This window comes from Achroia grisella, unplaced genomic scaffold, assembly GCF_030625045.1.
Source record: "Achroia grisella isolate CSIRO2021 unplaced genomic scaffold, CSIRO_AGI_Agris_v1 utg109, whole genome shotgun sequence".
Classification (NCBI taxonomy): Eukaryota; Metazoa; Arthropoda; class Insecta; order Lepidoptera; family Pyralidae; genus Achroia; species Achroia grisella.
Window position 1 is genome coordinate 8,984,451 of NW_026712573.1, and position 25,538 is coordinate 9,009,988.

Consider the following 25,538-nt stretch of genomic DNA (forward strand, 5'->3'; position numbering starts at 1 on the left):
TTGTCGTTTTTTTACATATTTCATATACAACAATAAACTAATAATAGTCAAATATTTCTATATAAATTATTCTGCTTCAGAACCTAATAAACAAAAACTATTTTCTTAATATCAATATATTTTATTGTCACTATAGTATCTATATATTTATCTAAGTTAAAATATGAATCATCTAATACAGGATAGATAGATAGACATAGCATAAACTGGTTACCTTAATTAATCCTGCAATAATATTTAAACTGCTCCACATGTAATCAACGTTCGCCATCCGATGTCCATAATTCCATATAGAATTTCATTTTGATAAGTATATATAAAGACAGATTATCAATAATAATCATAATGATTGAACATGTAACTTTAGCGTAAGGTTTTATTAATCTTTATTTCCAACACTCGAGTTAATAGTGCGAAAATTATTATGCTAATGTATAATTTCCTCTTCAAAGACATTGTATTAACAATGAACAATGCGAATATCATAACATAAAATAATCTATTATGAATATATTTATATCAATTGTAGATTACGGCAAAATAGTATCAATATATACAATATGAAACTTCTCAAAAGAAACTCACACCCATCACATTAATTATTATAATGCGATATATTAAATAAATATTTCAAAATAATAAATTCAAATAACATCTAAAAAGAATCTAAAAATTCCTTAATTACTAAATGTAAACTAGTCGGTAAAAAGTGATTATTTGTATAATGTAAAATAACAAAGGTCCCAAAACACATCCTTGCGGTACACCACCTTATACTTACATATAATAACAAAGCAATGTAATCATTTTTTGCTGTAAATACATCTCAATCCATAGAATACTTACATCTACTATTGGAGTTGCATGTTGCCTATTTGTCAAATAAGATTAAATTAACTTCATATGCCTGCAGTTTTTGTTCGAGTTATCTTATTTATCAGTTTGTACTCTGTTTTTATTATAGTTTTGCTACATAATGTATATCTTTTTATTTCCATTAATATACATTACACATGAATGAAAAATAAAGTATGGTAGACAGCTGAAAATTTAACACTCAATTATAATGACTTAATCCATAGCGTTCAATTATGGGAGATTAGGGTAATCGCGTGTCTCAATATCCATCCCTTCGAAGGGGCCATCAATTAAGGGTGTGATTCGACAGTCTCTATAATCTGGGTAATTTTAAGTCTTATAATAGACACTTGTTTGACATTTGAATTTTTTTATTTTATTGAAAATATATTTGTTTAATGTAATTGGAAATTTCGCTGTTATAAAATATATATATATATATATATTAATTATATCATGTTATAATAATTATAACAAGTAGATACCTTTACCCCTATACCCGCGTTTTCACAGTAGTGTAATGAAAAAATTTACGTCATCCTTGCTCCCTGTTGAATCGTATCATCGTCCGCATGTGCTATTTATTATTACTTCGTTCTCGTTTAGCATTTCTTTTGACGTTTTCCTTTCCCTCGGATCCTAATTTTTGTGCGTAAAGTAGCTTAGTCTTCATTAGATTATAGAATGAGAAATATTTATTAAATCCCGACTGTTTGTTTCTGAGATTAGTGCTCTCAAACAAACAATGAAAGAAATCAAGTTCCGCTTTATATTACTAAACTATTCCGACTACGTCTGGATTGATCCATATATGTAATATTAGTAATAAATACATATAAAAACGTATACATAGTATACGTTTTCTACATTTACTTTAAAAGAAGTAAGTAGAGGTGTTCTTCCACTTGCACACTGATAGATACATTTTATATTATTATTATACATTATATGTAAGTTAATATTACAATTTAAAATAACTAACCTTAGTCCGTCCGAGGCCTCAAGTCAAGCATTCAGTGCTCGTCGCGTCGCATGCTCTATTGATTGGAGTCCTGTGCCAACCACGTGAATATTTTGTAAATCGTCTGTATATGCAGTCTGTTTTTTGAGCTTCGAAATATACCTCCGTGTGTATTTATCTCCTACATGGTATATATTAACAAAATATACTAAAATACATAGCCCGAAAAGAAATGGATGGACTGAGTGAAGGATAATGTGGCAAGAAATGGAGTGAATAATAAGATAACTGCTAAAAGGGATGAATACAAAATATTACGCCGACCCCAAATGAATGGGATAAGGAAGAAGCAGATGATGATGATAATGAGGATGTATAATTAAAATATCTGCAGCTATAAATTAATATCTTTTTGTAAAATAATATGTGAGTCAGCATATATATATATCTACAAAATGATGCTCACAATTTATTTCATAATGGTTTGAACAGAAAGGACATACAATCTTACGAAAATAATCATTCATTCGCTTTACTAGCTTATTAAAATAGACAGTTTAGAAATTAGACATCTATCATGATTTCTTTACCTCCTAACTACCTTTGCACCATAGGTATACTATTCAGGTAGAGTCGATTGCGCGTTTCATCTGCCGTTTTATGATACAAGTCGGTCGTGTCGCACTAATTAAAGCTCTCGTAAAATACGAGGATCCCTCGTCAATCAATGTTAAGGGCAGCCCTGAGTTATGGCGGCGTCACCGACGCCATCGCGCTCCGAAACAACTGCGCGCACTTACAGCTCCGCTCATACGCCGCGGTGATTTCAAGAATTTTTATTGGCTTTTTTGCCGGCCAGTGCCAAATTGGAAATATTTTAATTGTTTTAATTTTATAGTCAGCGAGTGAACTAATTTGGGGGTTTTTACAATATGTGTTTATTTAATGAAGTAAGCGTAACTGGACAAATTGAAATTTATTGTCAGAACTATTGTATTGTAGTATTATTTTATTTATAAAGAGGAACGCTTTGCTTTTTTTAGCACGGATTAACTAAAAAACTAGTCCACCAAATTAAAAATAAATTCACCGATAGTTAGCTATATTATCAGAGAGTAACACGGGTTATTGGTTTAAAAATACATATATGTAGCCTGATTACGTTTCGCCTAGACGAAAAGTAATTAAGATGTAGTTTGATAAGTTTTAAACCCTTTAAAATCGACAATTCATACTCTCTTAAAAACTATTAGTACCTACAACATTTGTATAAAAATCGCAACAGGCAAGTTTCTTGTTACATCTTCTAGGCTGAAACTCCATTCTAAAATGAGTAGTAGATTTAACAAATATTACAATCATACTTATTCCTTATTATTGTAATATTCACCACTTCCATAAGTATTCGTGCATCTGTGATGACCCAGCGTGGGACTAGGGTGTTCACAAAATCACAGCCGGCGTCCAAAATACAGTGTGTCACAGAATACATTGGCTGATGTCATCGAACTCGTCTGAAGGTTAAATGAATTGTCATGTATGCAGATTGCAAAGTTACGGGCAATTTCCGCGGGTACACTGGCGGCTACACGCCGACGAATCTGTTTGTCCAATGGAGGGCAAACATTAATATTTGTTTAATGAACGAGAAAACTGTACTGAGTGAAATTAAAACGCGGCGATTGTTGCCTAACGATCATGCAACAAGTTAATGGCGATAGTATGTAGTATGTGCTAGTATGTAGGTACCTAATGACTTTCGTATCCATACTAATAATATTATGAACTGGCTGTGTCTACATTTTCACCCCCGTGATATTTGAAGCCTATGTATTATTCTGATGTACAAGCTATTTTATTGTAAAGTTTCATTAAATTTCATTCAAACATCCACCTATTCGTCTATTTTGCATATTTACCTATATCTAAAATATATACAGCATTCATTGCAATGTTACATACAATATGACTATTTGGATGAATACCGAATATCAAATTACTTACTCCTAGTTTTTACGTTCATAGTGCACAAACAACACGCACTTACTAAAGCAAAGAGTTTTGTCAGAAAAGAGAAACATATGTAAATTCTTTTTTTAAATATGTATTGTTTTTTTGTGACTGTAGGGTTTTATGAGGAGTACTCATAAAAACCTACAGCAAGGTATTTATTATAATTATTTACTATTTGCAATAGTATTTTATTATAATTATTTACTATATTTATATATTGTGGGTTTTGGGCTATTGTCAGGTGCCTGTAATACTACGATCTGCATACAAGTAGATCTATTGTGCTCGCCTTTTTTCAAACTTCGCTACCTTAAATTTATATTGTTTCTATATGTAAATGACGATACTCCAAAATACTCCAAATATAGTTAAATATTATCCATAACCAAATAAAACACGCTGTTCATTAAATATGATATTTTTTTAAATTATTAATTGAATATGTATACCTACTAATACCAATCATATTTGTCACGATGACCTGGCGCCCACATCTTAAAACAGCGCATGTACTGTTTTCTATTACGATATCTTATGACCCTAGGGTCATCTTGAAAGAACTCTTTCATGTGAGATTCAAGTAAAGATTCTTTGTTTCTATCAGTGAAGATAGTGGCCACTTAAAAAGCAGTATAACTTTATGATTTATAGGCATTAAGATAAGTTGTTTTGAGTTATTTACGTGTCGTTCATACTCATCTTATTTTGGATAAGTCAACACTCATTGTATTTTTACGATTGTCGGTGTCGTTTTTTTAATTACTTAATAAACATGTCAATTCTTATCGCTATTTATTGTGTTATTCATGTGAACTAAGCTTTAGTTTTTGAGTTCACTTTCCGTATCGGCTGTTTTTGATGAGGCTTTTGACCAAATATAAAATAGATTTGATTTAGATTGTATTTTTTTTATCTTATGTGGCATACTAGCTCTTACAAAGAATAATAAGTTAATTATTAACAGATTACCACGTTATTTCTAAATAATTAAATAAAATAATCCCGAGACTTCAAAGTATGCCTAGTGGACACAAAGACAAATATTGTATATATCTATATTATATGTAGTAATGGTCAAATAGTAACTGTAGTCAGTGATATTTGTTATTGTTCACAGTTTTAATTTATCTCTTGTATTTATATTACAAGCGACGGTGACTTAATCTGTTTGTCTACATCAATGCCCATCCATCACTCCAGCAGACTACAAGTCTCCAAGAACTAATAACAATTGCAAATTAAACAAAGAAGCTAAAATTTTACAATCCAACCAAATTAAGTATTCACGTAGCGTTCCTAGCGTTTGTTACTGATTAGACGTCGTCCGAAATAGTGTAAGATGTATGAGGCGTCGATATAGTAACATTACATTACCGTGACAGGAATAGAGTTTAGAACAATAGAGCCGACCGCACCCGGACACGGATTGATGGTTTTTTTATATGTAATTGGAATGATAAACAAGTTGGCGGTCCATCTCATGGTAAGAGGGTATATGAACGTCGTATATGAACATCATAGGATAACAGGTTATGTGATGCTCGTGTTTTTTAACATTTTAGTCCTCCAGAAAGGCAATAATACCTCATGTATTATAGACTAAAATGTTAAGATTCCGTATGTAATTTCACTGCCATCTCTCAGCTTGTATAGCAAACTGACGTCTATAAAAAAGTGACACGTAGATATTAAACCATGCAGACGACCGACTTTATACAAAGTATACTCGGTATTCGTCGGTGTTTATGTCTAAATGTTACTAGAAGTAATCGATATTGCGATAATATATACAAGTTTTTATTCTATTTTGAATATTTGCATCAAATGGCCAGATAGAAATAGACTTTCGTAAAAAATCTCTTTCACCTATTTCAGCCGCCAAGCAGATTGCTTCGTAAGCCGTGTTTTGGTTGGAGGGTCAGATTAAATTATAAAATAGACGTAACATCTTATACCTCTAGAATGGCAACGATTGGATGGTATCACGGGTATCTCATGGTAACATAATGACTGTAGTGCTGTTCATGTGTATAGCGACATTTACTGCTCATTATCAGGTGGTACGTCAGCTTGTTTTTCCATTCCAATTAGGTACAAAAAAAATAATCTTGCACGAACTTCTAAATTAGTTTCCTTTGTATTCATTATACTAAATATAAGCCAGTGTTTGTGCTAGTAACAATATTTACACCATAAGCGTTGCAACATGCAATTTGTCACATGCAATATTCAAATCATGCAGTATGGTTGGTCAATGTCAACACGGGACTATATTCTTTTTTGTTATTGTCGTGATATTTTTCTTTTTTAAATTCTTTAACAGATTTGATTTGAACAAATAAAGAAAATCCACTTTAGTAGATATTTATGTGTTGGCAGATATTAATTTTGTAGCAATGCAGTATTCTTACAAGGTTTTATTTATGACTTCAGTAAAATTTTCAAATGAATTATTGTTGTCATTATAACGTAAGAAATTGCACTATGTCAAAAACCGTTAAAACAAATATGAACGTGTCTCTTTCCAATATTTATTTTAAATCCAACGTAGCAGGAAAAATGCCTACCGCCGTTTCTTGAATTTTTTATTTGATAACTGTGCTGTTCAAAATCAAATTCAAAATATTTTTATTCATATAGGTCTATTACAGACTCTTATGATATGTCAAATCTAGCGTCAGTTCGGAATGATTTCGAGATGAGAAGAATGACAAGAAACTCAGCTCGTATTTTTTTTTAAGTGTTGTATGTTGTTTTTTTTTTAATGTAAAATTAATTCTGATACATACATTCTGATATATCCCAGGTATAAATTAACACACACAATTAAACTTCCGTCCTCTTGGGTGTAATTCTTGGTTATAGACAACGACGATATTTTATTATAATTATTATTAGTGTGGATGCTATATTTCTTTTTCTTATTTTTGCATCCGGGAAATATCACAACTTCAATATGCAAGTACTATATAAATACCTATTTGCGATTCTCTTGAACTCTTGAACAACAAGAGTTCAATTAGTACTTAGCTAATATAAATGTTGTGATTGAATATTCTCGGAAATGTTTTTCCGAGATGAAAGTTAGGTGGGTTCCGCAACATTTACAACACAGTCAACTTTCTGTAGGTGATCAATAAGCTCTTGCGAAAGTTTTGGTCACGTAAGTCCAAGAATCATAAGAAATATTTTGTACTTACGAGTCTCTATTATTAAAATTTACATATTATACCTAATACAGCTATAAAACTATGGCGAAATCTAAAGCGTTATGTTTACCATTCATAAGGGTGTCGCTATCACAAAGACAGACTGTCATATACTGGACACTAGTCCGTAGTTAAAATATTTGATATGAATTCTTTATTGACATGTGACGCAAATTATTCATTCTAATTAAATAAATTATATAGATTACATATTTTACACACACATGTTATATTTTTATTTAAAAAAAACAGCAGAAGTAGAAAGTATTAGATAGTCTGTAAAAAACCACTGGGTGTTGGTAGCGTGGAAGGAAAATTCTTCCTTCTGTACCGCTAAGATTGTGGAATAAATATAACAAAAGGATAGGATTTGTCAAAAGTTCAAAAGATTTAAGTAACACCCACATGGCTTACCCATCGTGAAGTTACAGTAACTAGTCAATTACCAAAAATAACCACTACTTTATCCTCTTGCATTATTATATTAGTCACAACCTCTTTTTATGAAGCGGATTAAAAAAAAGAGAACGTCGTTCAATTATTAACTCGATTCTTGTGTAATAATATAAAATGCATGATGTTTAAATAAATAACTATCATATTACTGATATTATAAAGGTATCGAATACTTCAATTATTGTCACTGTAGACTATTTTGTACGTTGCGTGCAGTTAAACGGCCACAAATAAAGGTAGTCGCGGCGCCAATGAGCACCATTCAATGTTCAATATCAATTACACGAGAACTTAGCCACAATTTGTTTACATATCTGTACTTTTAACTGCTCGGCATCTTTTATTTACAACAATTTACGATTCATTTCGTTTTACTTTTTTTGTGGAGCAGTGATGTAGGTCCTACATCCTAAAGTATTTAAATACTTTTTGAAAGTACAAGTATTTCAGTTTCGACATATTATTGACACAAAACATATATTTTGATGTTATATACGTACTGTGTATAAGTATAGTTTATATCCACTGTCATCTTCAGTCGACCTATGACCAACATGTTTGTAAATAATAGTGTCCAATTAATTGTTTTTGTATGCGAAAATATTACAATATCCATAGTACAACCGGCAAATATAAAAAATATTGTACTCCTTTCTTTAATAGTCAGATTCATAATCACACATTATTGGCCAGACTGAATTTGTAATAGCAGCAAATCGACCTCAATTTAGCCTAATATTCATGAAAACACGCTTCATTAGTGTCCCTTGACCTTGATAAAGAAACAAATAAAGTTTTCTTGTGTTTAATATATCTTGTATAGAATATTAACTACAGCCTCTGTATTTATATGTTTTTTAGATATGTAATTGACCGTGTTGTTTTTTTTTACAAATACTTAGAGTGACTACATAGTACATTTGTTGCCTTTCCTAAGGACTATGACCTTGCTTGCCTTAAACTTGATCGCAGTCTATAGATTTTGCTTTTGTACAAAGCAGACAACTTTGTCTACTACATACAAACATACCTAGTCTACTATTAACTGGATACTACGAATTAGGTAAATGATCATTTGTTTTGACCATGACTTACCTAGACAATGTGTACGTAGGTGTAATAATCTAATTTTTGCAATGATTCCTCACGCCACGTCTGTTGCATGTGACCGGCATGTTTTATAAGCTTTTTCTTGTTATTCTCACACTACCTGGTCATTTTGTATTCAAAACACTGATGGCCAGTTCCCCATCTCGGCTGTATACGTGGAATAGTTAGTTGCAAATTTCGAGAAACGGAACCTTGACTTTTCGGCCAAATTAGTCGCGTCCGCCTCGAAGATCGATTCTGGTGATGTCAACTTAAATTTATGTCATATCTATGTATATCAACATAATATTCAAATTTTCGAATATAGAACATATATTGTATCTAAGTAGGTACATTAATACTATATAGATTTTTTTAAATATAGAACATGTATTGTATTTATCTAAATTCACAGTCAAAAAACATGCTGGCTAATATATTTTTTAAATATTCAAATTTAGAACCATTTTTGAATTGCTCATAATATATTTTAGACCAGTCTCTACTTCTTTCGCATACCTAATACATGATAGGTCTATCTTATAAAACTTCCTTTGTAAAAATCTGCGGATTTATCGCCTTTTTATGCTATTACTATATTACATATAAATGTTTCTCTCACAAGGAGTTGTTTAGTAATATTTTCTTTCTTACAAAATCAGAGCATTATAAGAAGAAAACATAAGAGAACAAGTAAAAAGTGGACTCAATATGTAATAATCCGGTAGAAATTGTTACTTTGCCTACATCAATCAGGAGGGTCACATTTTTGCTTCTGTAAAATAAAATTCATTTATAGTACAATTTACATCTGCAATTTTGTCGCGGCCAGTTTAGAGCCAATATTCAGACTCGCCATTTCGCCGACCAACAAAAACCTCCTTGTAACTCATAAGTTCATGTCGGGACACATTCTTTTGGTCCAGTTTGATTCCGAACACGCTATAGGATGTTACTAAAATAGTTGTCAAGTGGATGTTAAGTTTAATATATTCTAAGTTTCTATAACTTATATAGTATATACTCCTTTATGCACTTCTTTTTAAGGGCATATAAAATTCAAAATTTAATTTAACTGGTGTGTCTATCATATGTCAAGTTTTTAATGCACAGCAATTTAATTTTTTATTGATACAATAATTCTCTATTGTTTTCCTACATTTTACACAATAACAGATCTAATCCTACATTGATATAGTTATAAATATGTTATAAATTAATTTCTTTTCTAACCCCAGAACATTTTCCTTGTTGTGAATCTAATTGTAACCTGATGGTTTAATGTAATCGTAGAAACGAGACTATCGTAAAGCTTTTAATATATCACTTTTACTTACACTTTTTTTACTTACACAAATGAGTTTAATTTGTTACTTTTCAAGATCATATAAACTTAATAAATAAGTTTTTTTCGCTTATAAAATAGATATGGGGATAATTTAAAAATATAATATTTAACACCCTATACACAGCGCGGGTTTCGGTGGCGCCGTCCCGATATACCCTCGCGATGCCGCGATACGGACCCTACATGTATTATGTATAACAAATGGGCGACATCAAAAATAAAGCATATGAACAGCCTTTGTCCAAATTCGTGGGCCACTCCACGTGGATACATTCCCGGCATTTCGTCGTACCGCGCATACGCCGCCATTTTCTTTTTATTTTTGGCTCGCGACTATTTGACATCTCGTTTTGTCTCTAGGATATAGGTATAAATGTTTAAAATCTGTTTTACATTAAAAAGAATTATAAAACAATTTAAATATAATTAGGTCACTTACATGTCAACATACAATGATCTTTGGTTCATTGCATAACTATTTGTTTACTCTGGTAGAAGGAATGGAGGATGATGCTCATCTGAGCATGAGGTCAGGTCAGTTAGTCCATCGTGGTAAATTCATAATTAACTTATAACGATGAGGGAACAGTGTGAAGGTGGTGAAGGTCATCAGTATAAAACAACTAACCAGCAAATACAAAAAAAATAATTGCATTGTTGTATCTAATATGGAAGTTTTGAATTAATTAAAGTAGGCGATTTCGCGGGTTTTATATGAATATTTTTTCGATAATTGAATTGGTTTTTAACGTAAATTCGTATACTTTTCGTATGGACGATTTTATTTTTCTTTCGCTCTTTGTGTACATAGTTACATATATTATGCTTTCCACTAGTTTAGAGTTGAGTTTAGATTCAAAAGTAAATATTGGTCAAGTTTGTTACGTAATTTATTAACCGTAGAGATTTCTAAAGTACATACACTTAAACTTAGTCTTCTAAAAGATCATCTATATACCAGTTCCATTAATTATTTATTATTATTATTATTATACGTTCCTTATTTATTCCAACGATCCCTAAAGTGGGTTCCTTAGAAGTTAAGCCCTAACCGGAAAATATTCCACGAATGGGTGACGTTTGTCAATACATTCAAATTAACCGTACGAGCATTTAACAACGGCAGCTCGCTTCTAAATCAACAGAATTTGTATGCAGTGCCTATTGAGCATATACGCAAGCTACTTAAATTTGTATCTTTTGTACATTCCGCAGCTATTGCTTAAATGGAACATTATAATTTCATTATGACTTGTATGTTTAACTGCACATACAGCACACATTACAGCGTCATATATTTTTTAATTATTATGGAAATACACAAAACTGTAGAATTCACGAAATATTTAATGTTAATAATAATAATAATAATCTTATGACAACAAACAGAAAACACTTAGACCGATACAAACAATTGTACTCATGAATATAAATGTTTGTGCCATGCGAGGAATCGAACCCGCAACCATCGGAAGTAACCGCTAGACCACAGAAGCCGTCAAATATGTTGTAGTAGAAACAACATTTGTAAATCTCTTTGACGGACCTCTACCTATATTAAATGCCTGAAACAATTTTATATCGTTTCCCATTGAGTACCTATAATGTCTTTGTAAAGACATCGTAATTAGAATTATACGACGAGTATTTAAGATCACCTAATTTGTAATAAGCTTATAAATTTTAAATAATATTTCAATATGAATTCAATCTATCTCTGCTATTTAATTCATTATACATAGTTGAATCAAACTGTTTGTTTCTACAAAGGTAAGATATGGGACTGAAATCATTCTCATTAGTAATGGCAACTCATATAGAGTACGCAGGTAGGTCGATTGTAGAGTGCGTTTAGGTAGTAAAAGGACAACAGAGGCATGACATCTTACTCCTGCAATGGCAGCGCATGAGTGGTATCACGGGTGTCACGTGATTACACGAAGTCCGTAGTGCAGGGCGGTCGGGAAGGGCAGTCAGTTTATTTGCCATTCCAATTACATTCAATAAACCCATAAGCATTATGGTTTATTTCGGAATATCCTATTCTACTTCAGTGACTATTTCAGTCAGGTAATAAATTTCATTTGGTGTGGAGTAAAATTAAGACTAACTGACTTCAAAAGTTTAGCAACCGCTGTTCTGGACTGTTCTATATCCATCTCATAGTACCCGTTTTAGTTCTCACGCATTGTTTAAAGAGTCGCATCACGTATATGGACCGCTCAGACTGTAAATACATACTATTCTTTAGGTAATTAATCGTTGTTGCTTAATTAGATCAAAGTAATTAGACCATTTGTGAAACATTAAACTGACGATGTCAAGAATACTAATTGTATCGCACGTAATCGATAGTTGAAATCGAATCGATCGGCGAATTCATACTTAACCAACTATAAAAAGAAGGTGTTCAATTCGACTACAGACTTTTAAGTTTTGTTGGCATAAGTGAATAAGAACAATATGATTAAATCATTTTGACTTTTACGGAGGTAGTCTGAATGACACAAGTAAATAAAAAAAATTATCTTTGACTTTGTCCGTTATTAGATATAAAGATATTTCCGTATACGAGTACATACATATACACTGGATTGACAGGGATGTTAACAGCAAACTAATTTTGTCAAGATTTAAACGGATTATATTTCTGAAAAATATTCGTGAATTGTTTAATGTTTATTATTCTTGTTAAAAGCACAAATATTTAAACAATTTTATGATGGATTCAAAATTAAAAAAAAACTCAACTTTCGTCCCGACGTCTTAAGAGATTCTTGAACCACGTTAGATATATTTGAATAATTATTCATCTCTTATCATATCACGAGATCTATTTCTGAAAACGGACGCTCCGTCGCGCGACATGACAACGACAAGATGTTACTGTCGACTTTTTGTCGCGCGTTAATCGACACTCGTCGGGCGACAAACGACATGTCCCTACCACCGCTTGGCCGATCAAAAGACCCGCGTTTCCGATACACTGTTTTTTTTTTAAGAAGTATAATATGAGAGATGACGTTGTTTACAAAGATTGTACTGTCCCTCTATAAGTGTTGCGTGTAATTTCTTAATGGTTATAATTTACAAGATAGGTCGTAATTATGTACCTAATGCATTGTTAATTATAATGGGACACGTATGGATGGACATGGATTTCTTAGAGATTTATGAAAATACTAGCCAACCCGCATAACTTGATCTTAGTTATATTTTCTCCGTTTTTGTAACATTCTACATTGCAGCTCCGTGCCTATTGCTCGTTGCGTGATGTTGTATAGCGTATAGCCTTCCTCTATAAATGCGCAATCTAACAAAATGGTCAAAGGTTAGAATTATCCAAATCGCATCAGTAGTAATTTCAACTAAGAAACTTTACCTCTTTTGCCAATCCATATTACTTTCCGAATGACCTTATTTACTCATACTTATATCATACTATGTTGTAATATCTAGCAAAGCTTTTGGTTTGAAAAGTAAGACATTACTGTGAACATACTACAACTGACATAATACGATTTAATCCCAAATTAAGCAGATTTTGTACTAAACAACTGATAGTCATATTGATGTTATTTTGTGTAAATATCTACAAATTCAATATATATAGATTTGATATATTTAGTTTAATTTTTATATTATAGTGATATGTATAATATTATAGTGAAAACCGAACAGATGAAAACTGCGACAATACTGTATACTATGTATTTATAAAAATAGATCAGAATAATATTTTATAAACTACCCACAATTACCGCCACAGTATACGAGGCAGATGTGCTTTAAAATGGTATATTTTTTACTCGAAAGCCTTGAGCAGAGGCATGTATGTTACGTTTAGGAGTTGGCAAAAAGTTATTGTCACTTATTGTTTCGAATGAGTGACGGTCAATTTGGATTGAAGTCTCGTTTTGTTAATTGGACAATTTGACTTCTTTTTAAAATATTTTTGTGTTTAAATTAAGCACTTTGGAGACAAAGACTTTGGTGTTATTTGAAATTAAAAATAATAAACATTACCACTTCGACTTTAACGAAGTGTAAATAAGATATTGATTTGATTGATGAGCTACAACTTATAAATTACTCGTCCTACATATGTGTCTATTCGCCTTGTTGTACTTATACCATAAGTTTAGTTTACTAATTAATTGTACCTATCTTCTATCATTGTATAATGCAAATAAAGCATTTATCTCTCTATGTATAAATACGAATGTGTGTCTGTTTGTTGGTAAGGCAACCAATAATTCACAATAAATAACTGAACGGAATTTAATTAAATTTTAGGTATATGCAATTGATAGTATTATAAAGTTGGATACAGGCTATCTTTATCTAATAAAATACAAACGAAGTCATGGATAACGGTTAGTTACATATAAATAGAGAAAAGAAGAGAGTCAATTTTGTTAAACAAAAAGAAACTCTGAAACAATTCTATCGATTTGAAAAAATATTACTCTGTTTTAACGGTATATTATTCCAAAGTAACATTGGTACTTCCACTTACATAAATTCGAAAACTCACAATATTGTGAGCACCTGCTTGAAGCCTTGGCAGGTCACTAGTTCATTATAATGTTATAAAATCTAAAGTATATATACCTATCCTGTCTGTCTATTTTTTTACATTTTACCGACTGAACATATTTTATTGATAATTTACGTTAGCAAGTATAATATAAATTAATCGTGCACTAGAAATTCCTTAAAATTTACACCAATATAAACTGTTAAGGGTAAGCATTGAATAGATAAAATACTCTCCACCTGTGTTATTAAGGGCAAGTAGCTATCTGTGCAAGCATAGATCTAACGAGACGGGCCACCCCGCGCGGCATGGCGCCAACGAGAGCGCGGTTACATCACGTTGGGCTTATCTACATCTGCAACAAGATACCATGGAGTCGCTATTGGTTCTATTCTTCTTTGAATCGTATACTAGATGTCGGCTGATCCGATTGAAGACCGTCTTATATGTTCAAGTTTTACTTACTTTAAGTACGTAAACAAAATCTGTAATTTTTTAAAACACAAATAATAACTTCAGGTAGTGTTAATTAAGTAAAATAAAACATATATTTATTAAATTTATTTTATATTATACGTTTATGTAAATGATCAGAAGACTAGAAATTTATAAAACAATATTACTTCTTAGAATTCTAAATAATGGTAACACATTACGACTATTATAATATATTTTGCGCTGTCCATCTTTACAAAACGTATAAACGTATAATATAACGTGGAAAGTCAGTTTATTCACCATTATAAATATACATGTTACCAGTTATACCTTTACTTCTGTATTTTTTTATGCAAATTATTTAATAATAAAATAAGAAATTTAATAATTATTTTAACTAACGTAAGTTTTCATTATCTTAATGCAAATTTATTTTAATGTAAACTACTAATTAGTCATGTCCTTACTTCTGTAAGTTTTTCTCATATAAAACTACTATTATACAAGGTGTATCGATAAAAACGGATCGGCTAACATATTTAAAATGGGTGGCATATTCTCCGAAATAAACCCTCAATATTTAATAGATTAAAAAAAAAAAATTTAATCGGCCGCAATACTGATACACACAAGGCGATTTAGGCAGTAATCCAGAGCAATCTCTTTTCAGATATTCGTCCTGTTATCAGGGTCATATGTAGACCGTTTAAATGCAATACAAGTGCAAGACAGTAATAATTTTACAACATGCCAGCTCCATACATTCGGTTGTCGGTTAGATGGAGCTACCGTCAACAGGCCACGGTCTTTCGATAAGGCAAACGAGATGACACCGCTTTTGTTAATCGTTATTTATAGCTTTTTTATTTCAAACTTTTAACTAAAAACAATACCGACTTTTGTTCAAATCACATTAGCCATAAGAGAGCGGCACTTTTATTTTTTTTCAAAGACATTACGGCTATTGTTTCGTTTTGTGGACTTAACAAAGTTGCGGTGGGAGTTAGAGTTTAAAGTAGGATTAAACTAATTACTAAATAAGATTTTTAAAGTCTTTTGTTAATAAAATGGTTTATGTGTTGCCAATAATTAAACTTTACGTACTGTACAGTACAGTATGGTATACATATTTTAGTATATGTTTTTTTATACGTTATAGATTCAATTTTAATATAAAAATTATTGAATTTTGAAATTATAATATAAATTTTATATCGGCACCCACTTTTACTAGCTTCTTCGTTCTTACCTATACTTAATGTTATACCTATATACCTATGCTGTTGGTACCTATAATTGTGAATATGTTTGTCTGTTTGTCTATTACGATGTGAAGATAGATAGATCTGATATCTTATAATACTACTTTGTAATATTATTCCAAATAAGACGGCAGAGTCTCCCTATGCCACCATACATTCAAAGGACAAGTTTCCTATATCTGAATTCATGTGAATTAAGGTCATGTTAGGTGCTGCATTCACCATAGGCTACGGTAACCGTTAACCATCAGATGGGTGTATGCTTGTTTGCCAAATACGTTGTATAAAAAACCTGACGTCATGTCAGCATTTGACAATACCTCTAACCACCTCTTCTGGGATAATAGCCGTGAAGGTACGTTATTATTTAGTCATAATGTTTTTATAGATAACAATAAAAACATTATAACTAAATAATAACGTAAATAACAACAATATTACCTACTAACCACATTACGTTATCAAATTGACGACTCAAAGTTTTATTTTAGTTCATGTACTTTATTCAATTTTACGATTTCTTCATTGAAATGATAAAACATGCGATTTTGGTATTCATAAAATAGAGTGAACAATAAATCATTATTGCTGTTTATCTTTAAGTGCTTGGTTAAAACTTTTACGGCCTTATTACAAAAAGATAAACCTGGTTTAGCACTAGTATTGAAGTTTATCTCTAAATCGTGATTCGTCTATGGTCTAAAGTTAGACCTGCGATGCCCCTAGTTTAACAGTGGTCTAAAAGCAAAAAGTCAAACTCCATTTTAAAAATTGTATTGTAAGTTGTTGTTTTTCGAAAAATATTTTAACTAAATTAAAAATATATTAACTAAAAATATTTAAAGCTAATTTTACGATAATAAAAATATATAAAAGACGTTATTTGTTATTTTTTCACTCATTTGACTTTGAAATAGTCACCAGTCGAATCGATCCAATAAAAATATCCCGCCGTTCCTTTTCTCCGTATAGGACTCCTACTTGTAATTTAAAACTGATTTTCAGCCTAATAGTACATTAACAAATATTATATATTAATGAAATAGTTTTAATGAAAACATAGATAAATAGAAATAAATTTATTTTTAGTTTATACATTTTTATTTGAAGTAATATTATTTTTGATCTTTTCATATTTCTGGTAAAACGGAACGTAATTGTACGCTAACAGACATGAGTGACTGATTTCTGTATGGAAAACATAATGAACGATTTAACTGTAGTCCTATGTTAGATCTGGATTCCTAATAATGTTAGGTTTATTCCAAGTATTAACTTTAGGAATGGTTTAAACCACGTCCATTTAGACCACGTTTCGTCCGAGTTTTAACAGATTTTTTGTAATAAGACCGTTAATATTTAGACTCCGTTGAACATAAAACTGTGTTAGAATAAATAAATCGGTTTGGAAAAAGTATATGATATAGGATATAGTAAGTAGATTACGACTTCAATTTTATTTTCAGAACCACACACAAGATTATTAATAGCATAATTTTTATTGCCTTAAAACAAGGCTGAAATTCCATGTTTCTTACATTATACCTGTCATATTGCCAAAATATAGTTAGGTAAAAAATAATCAATTTCTATCTCGGATTAATTTAGTTCGTTATCAGTGTTGGCATCAACAGAGATAAACTTAGAAATATAAATTAACGTACAACGTGTTTGTTGTTGTCAGCCAGATTTGAACTTATATCTTTTAGGGTCTAGATAAGTCTGGGTAGTAAACTACAAAGTCACGATGTTCTTAAAATATAATATAACTAGGTAGAAATTGTCATGCTACAGATTAGTAGAAATTAAAAATAAAAACTGGGTTATGTAATACGAAACATGTGACATTATTTTGTAACATTTCTAGGAAATTTTATAATTATATTTTTATTAATTAGCTATATGGTGTTCGGTAGCGGAATTTCGTTTATCTTTATAGTCGATCATGGCACTATATTATTCGGGCGCGGCGTAGGATGTACCCCACATGACGGTAGACTGCCGATCTAGATACACCCTGGAAGTGGCTTTTTTTAATGAATAATAATGGAATGGTGCTCTTTTACGCATATGCTAACGGGGAACCAGAGGAGGACAATAAGAGGATTAAATCAGATCATATTTATTGAGCAAAACCTATTACAGATTCGTTTAGTCTGTAATAGGTTTTGATTGACATTACTTGTATGACAAACGTGCATGATAATAGTAATTCATGCACGGGATTTTCACTTAGTGTTATACATAGACACCTACATAAGTACTCAATATATATAAACTAACTTTTAACTATACAAAGTATGGCCACAGGTCCATATGGTATAAAGAAAGATAGATTAGATTAAGAGTTCATCTTTTTACTCTTACAATAGGAAGTGGTATGGTGTCGTATTAAAACAAACATGCTCCTGCAAACCAAGACTATTCGAAAAGAAAATGTGTACTATAAAAAAATTATTTACAACGACCCACGGGCCTCGCGAGGCCCGCCGAGCCACTTCCAAGTTCCGTATATCTCGGTATCGTCCCACGTACAGTGATACAGAACTGTTCAGTTAACAGTGTTTATGGTGCCATGTATTAGTAAAGAATTTTAATTCGACCAGCTGACTATGTTACACTTTTCATAATTTTAATTATATTTTTACATCTGTCCACAATTTGAAACTGTTAAATTATTATTAGACACCGTGTAATGGAACGAAAATGCACAGAAAAAATCCTTTAATATATTTCGTGATTCTAAAATATAATTGCTGTCAAAATATACAAACACATATTGAGTTATTAAAATGTTTCACGTGACTTATTAAAATAATTTTTATTTTTTTAATAATAAAACAAAATACAGTCTGGTACTTCTTTGTTACTTTGAAGTATAGGTATTAGAAAAATTAATTCAGTGTTTTTTTAGATTATCCTAAACCTTTTACTCCCAACAAGAAGTTTTTTTTTATATTTTATTCTATTAAATATAATAATAATAGTAATATTAAATATATAAATCTTTAATATAAATAATAATACTGTACTGTGAGCAACTCAATAACAAGTAAATAATTCACTTTTAGTGAAATTAGAAATGCTTCTTAAGTAACTAATACGTCTGTAATACATGAACCTTATTGCAATAAAAATTAATATAATGTACCATGAATACTGTTTCTGCAAATCACTTTTAAAAGTCCAGTATTTACCACAGAATATATAAATGTAATTCGTAGCAGTACAACAATTAGGGTTTATTAAACTAAATGAATAAATATTATACAATTAACACCAATAGACAGATATGATGGAAAGTAATATATTAAAATTTTAGCACGTCGCTGTTAAAATTTTACCTCTCTCTATATAACTTTGCCTTTATAAACAATTGGGAGTTATGTTGTAGGTATTGACTATATTCCAATTTCAACTTTGTAGCTAAAGAACTAAAGAACTTTTAACAATGATAATTTTCACCAGATTTTAAGTACTTTCAATCAATTGCAATTCATTGCATATTGAATTCTAAGCTATATAAATAAAGTGTAAAATCTAATATCTTCTCTCGAATATGAGGACAAGTAATTCACAAGTTGCTTAACTAATTACCGACAGTAAAGCTTTGATTAAGAGCGATGTGTTTAAATGGTTGTTAGGACAACAAATCTGTTTAGGTTGTTTGCTTTATTGTTTGTTCCAAATTGAACTCTGTCGTGTGAACGTTAAGTGTAAATTTGTTATTCTACTTTATTAATAGTTGCTGACATTTCCGTTTTATGAAAATTAATATTTTGCAATGTTTTACAATGTTTCTGCTAATAATTATCATAGATCTTATAACTATTGTGAAGCTATTTACTACGGTAACACAACATACGTATAAGTACGTATGTACTAATATTACCCCCTGGCGCATGCCAAAGGATATTTCTAGCATATTTATGTACATACTATATGATCCGGAAAACGTTATTTTGCCATATAAATTATTTCTGCATTACGGGAATAAAATTAACCTACGACTTTATTATATTATTCTCAGACTTATCAACTATACACAAAAAATTTTCATAAAAATCCGACAAACCGTTTTGAACAAGAACAATTACATTACCTATACTTGCGGCATCCGTGAATTTTTCTGATTCTCTGTTCGATGTCACTACCAGCTCTCTGCATTGCAATCGTCGTGTCAATCCATGCAACTTACGAAATAGCATTCAAATTGAGAACCATCCTTTTTTTAGTCGCTTGAAAATGGCGTCGCGTATTGAATCCAGTACTAGTATATCGCCATAAGTGCAGATATGGCCTACTCGGTCGCCTCCATCGCTACGCATGTCGTTAGCTGTATCCAGTGTAAGACGAACTGTGTCAGTTACTAGCGCCCGATGTCACATATTTGCGTTAATATATTAAACCTTAGTTAACTCAGTATATGATATATTATTGTCATATCTAAAACTCATGTCTAAAAGTCTGATTTTACTCACGAATCCAATATTTTATTATGGACATATCTCATTAAGGACATCGCCTATTTATGGTATCCGAAGGATGGCTGAATAATTTACTATCTGAGCATTCCATAGTATAATTGGAAATTTACCGGGCGATGATAGTCGAGTGATATAGATTGGAACTCTGAAATTTTTAGACACTAATAATAGTGAAATAATAAGGTTATAAGATAACTTCTCTAGATCAGTCGCTTATTATATTAACGATAGCTGTAACATCGATTAGGAATTATTTGAAAAATGTTAATTCAGGACAATGTCCTACCAGGTATTGTTTATTTTATTAAAATTTGTAGAATCGTTTAAACTCGATTAAGAGACAAATATTCATAAATCTACAGGTATATGATATTATGCATGTAGCAAGATTTACCTATCCTAATTTTCTATAGTTTAGTTTAGATAATAAACCTTCTTATATTGTGTAAACTAAGCCTAACTATTCGGTGCGACTCGTCCCCGCTGGAAGCCACAAGAATGCGTTGTGAGCAGATGCGCTCCCTTCCCTTCGTCACCACCATTTTAATGCGAATTTCCACGTACCCCCACCATCGATGCTCGTGTTAATTGACGCGGTAATGAACGACCTTTTAATTAATTACTTTTTATAAACCCGTTTTTGGAGTTCAATGCAGACGAATTGACGGTTGTACTTAATGGTTTTGCTACAATTATAGGTGTAGTTAATGGGTATTTTACTTTTATGACCTGCGGAAAAATGTATTAACGTTTTCCAAATATGCTATGTCAAGCAAAAAATATGAACTGTAAAAGGATTGTACTGTCATGAAGTATTGCGAAATAATTATAACCTTGAACACTTTTTTAATGATGAATACTTAGTACATGTGACGTTTGTTCATGAAAGAACGATGTAGTGACAAACATAGGTTGCGTTTGACATTTGGTGTTGATGGGATGAAGGGAGAATATCGACAGAGATATATAAAACAAAATGGAGTGTCTACCCAGTAGAAGACAAGCTTCATATTGTATTGATAAGTACCTAATCGTATTTAGCCTAGTTGTCAAGGTACCCATAGATACCCGCTAAAGCAAAACAGTTCTAGAGTATTACGTGCTTAAATCCTTAGAAATTTCCAAATTTACCTAAAAGTAGTTAGGAACAAATATTAATATGGATTTGAAACGGAGACAAATAGTAAGAAAATTTATAAACATGCTGTCTGATAATGTAGTCTGTTTAAGTTCTAATAAACTAGTACAACACCAAATAAAACCAGTTATTTTAAGTTCAATGTTTTGCATTTAGTTAAATCTCGGTTAAATAGTAAATAGAAAAGTGATTAGTATTTACATTAGGTGCAAAGGAAGATAAGTAAATCGTTAATTTATACGAAAAATGTTATTAACGGTATTTACTATGTGGGTACTTATACATCTACTAATTGACAGTTGTTTGTACAGACTAATTTAATGAGCACATTAAATGTACGAGACGAACACACAAGAAGCTCTAAAAACTCACAATTCTCTCGCTCTAAAAATACACAACTCATAAATACTCGTAGTCATAACTCATATCGAACAAATCGCATACAGCCGATAAAACATTAAACGAACGATTAATCATCAGATTAATTAACGACTAACGGTCTGTTGATTCCATCAGCCGCATAATTCAACATTGCAATGATAATATTACAAAACATCCCTATGAACTGCTTACATTGACAATCTTACATTGTTATTGCAATTTTGTTGTCCATTATTAATAAAACCCTGTTTGTTATGAGTATTGCTGTAACAATAGTTCAAAACTGTCTGGGCGTATTTTAATTAACCTGTCTAATACGACCCGAGGGTGTCGTATATTTCTCTGATATCAGTAATGTACATAGGTCAAGTATTTTTGGTTCATGTATAAGGTATTAAATTACATATTGGCATGTGGTTTGAGAAGTGAGTGTGTGTTATTACCACAGAATACTTTGATAGGTCTACAATGTTGCCAGTAGGTATAATAAGATGATTTACATATAAGTAGATTTATTTGTGCAGATGTTTACATGTGGAATTTGTGATTTATTTTCCACATAATTTACAATAACCTAAGTAAATGAAGCCAGTGAAATTACAGGGTAATCGCATCGTACCAGAAGCACTAACAGATTGCTGTTTATACATAAGGCGACGGTTGCCACTTTTAATCAGTTGGACTGTCAGTTTCTTTGCTATTACACTTACATATAACTTATACGTAGATTATCATCTCATTTTAGGTGACACCCGTGATGTAAATAAAAAAATATATACAATTTTCGTGATTTATCGATCCTGCTTAAAGGTAGAGAATGTTTCTAGCATTATGTTCGTCTTTTGTACCATTTTACTTAAACAGTAAAATCATTAACTAAATAAATTATATATAAACAAAAAATATATAACCTTTTTAACTTATTAACTTTTTATATAGGGAAACGTTTAACAATAATAATTATGCTGATTTTAATATTTATATATATTGAACTGAACATTTTAATAAAGGTTGTCACTAATAAAAGTAATTATAGGTAGTATTTCAGTAAAAAAAATCAAGCAAATTAGTACAATAAACCAGAATGCACGGTATTTTAATTGTATTATAATAAATGAGATGATACAATAAAATCATCCATTAGTTAGTCAAATTTATGATGTCCTTCAACTTGAATAAAAGGCTATAAAACCAGATTTATTTATATTTCATTTTAGACACTTTATTTTTATGGATCTAATTTGACTATATGAGCGACCACACATCAAATAAAAAGTAATATTCTCACGACATTTATTCCATACGGGGTAGGCATTTACAGGTATTTACTGATTATTCTCTTTTTAGCGACCCTCTTTTAATACATATATAATAACTAAAGATAATAATATCTGGAAATTTATTATTCTTATGTGATCTAACACTTTTTAGATAGAAGAAAGAATTGAAATGGCAAATAAGCTGATAGCAATTTCACGCCAGCTGTCTACTTGAATGTGACATACGTGGTACCACTCATGTGCACAGATGTCATCTTGTCTCACCATTAAATCTAAAGATGTATTATAAAGCAGGTTGCTTAGCTGCTAAAGTAAGTAAGATATAGATATATTCTTTGTATAAAGTCTAAAAAAAATAGAAAACTATCCTGATCCAAATGTTGCTTTTTGGAAATATATTAGTCGGCTATTTGAAACTTTGTCACGTTCACTTGTTTATGAACTCGGCTATATCATTATTAAACAATTGAATAACTGTTTCTGCATTTGTATTGTAGTAATTGTAGTTCCGGGTACAATTCCCACAACAATACACGGATTTGTATTACCAAGACATGCGTAGGAACTCATTTATCTAATTGAAACACCTCAACGCATACAGATTTGTTCTTATACAATCACAAGTAAACGCAGGCATCTGGATGCAATAAACTAACATAAACACATATGGAAACGTTTGTGAAAGACTTTATCACTGTACTGTTAGTACCTATGTTGCGAAGATACAATTTCTAATATTATACCTATTTACATATTCCTAGGGCAGAGATGAATATATTAACAGATGCAGTTACTTCGTTAGACACTCAAATACATGTGTTCTACTCATATGAAGCAGTAAAAGATTTGGTAACGAGCAAATTTTGGAGCTTTGAATAAATGTGATGTTATTACTTAGGAAATTAATGTATTAGTAAATCACCGGAAGTATAAGAAAAAGAAGTGACTTTAGTAAGCGGATAATTCCGATTTACAGACAAATGTTCCCACAAATGAAGTTCCGCGTCTCCGGTTTGGACGCAAAGGCCAAATACATCCTGCTGCTGGACATCGTCGCAGCAGACGACTACCGCTATAAGTTTCACAACAGGTAGAGCCCACTCACTCAACGCTGAACCGTCATCTCACGCTACGACCATCTCACGACACCGCTCTGGCATGCTTGGGCCAGACTCTCCCGTCACCGGCATCCACGTCGTTTGTAAACAGCACATTTAAACAACCCGTTACCCGCTTCCATCATTTAGCTTGTGATTCTGCCCACGCAATGCACTAGTTCCCATCACAAACCATCGATTCTTAATTACGTCTAAACAATTTGTAAGAAACGCTTAATTTAGGGTCAACGACATTTTACGACAAGTCAGTATCGACTGGAATCATCTGTCGATTAAGAATTCAAGTCGCATCCAATGGGTAATATCATTAAAATATCTTTGTCTCAAACACCGCAGTGGTATTGTAAAAAGCCGACCGTCACCGCGACAGAGGTGAGAAATACTGCGCGCTCTCCGCCGGATCTAACAAAATTAGAACTAACAATAATTTCGTTGATCTCGTCAACGTTAATTGTTATCTTCCGGGTGTCTGAAGTATTCTTCAGACGCGCATCACAATCTGATAATCATCATATTTGATCGTGTACATTGTTTAATTCCCGATGACAAGCATCGATAAGGTACGTTCGTCCGCTTTATGTGCGCCCGATCAACGAATATCAAAACCGCCGACGCGCAGGTTTGGCAACATCAAGATGTGCCCGATAAACTTCGATTTAATAACCGTTAATTAATATAACCCGAGTGTTCCGACCGAAAATACGACTGTGACTCAGCAGTAAACGATAAATACCGACAAAGGCAGGCTGGCTAGCGCCGTTAATATGGTAATTAATTTACAAATGTTTGACATATAATTTCTCCGATTTATAAGCTGTTTGCGGACTTGATCGTTTTTCCAAGTTCTCCGCACACCGGGGCCGTGTTAAGTTTTAATGTCGTGCCACATTTGATCACGTGCCGCAGATTCGATGTTGCACATCTAAGCGAAACCGCACAATGGCTGCCATACCATTTTTG

The 25,538-nt window shown here is 31.7% G+C and overlaps 1 protein-coding gene across 8 annotated transcripts in view; it reads left to right on the forward strand.

The window, feature by feature from the left end:
• Positions 1-25,538, forward strand: part of LOC131846126 (T-box transcription factor TBX3-like) — a 106,125-nt gene that overhangs the window by 13,636 nt on the left and 66,951 nt on the right. For 3 of the 8 annotated variants that reach the window (XM_059195359.1, XM_059195367.1, XM_059195392.1), the window contains exon 2: positions 24,437-24,550. The exons of the other annotated variants lie outside the window; for them this stretch is intronic. In XM_059195359.1, coding sequence (XP_059051342.1) covers positions 24,437-24,550 — 114 coding nt within the window. The remainder of the gene's footprint in view (positions 1-24,436; positions 24,551-25,538) is intronic. 8 annotated transcript variants of the gene reach the window in all.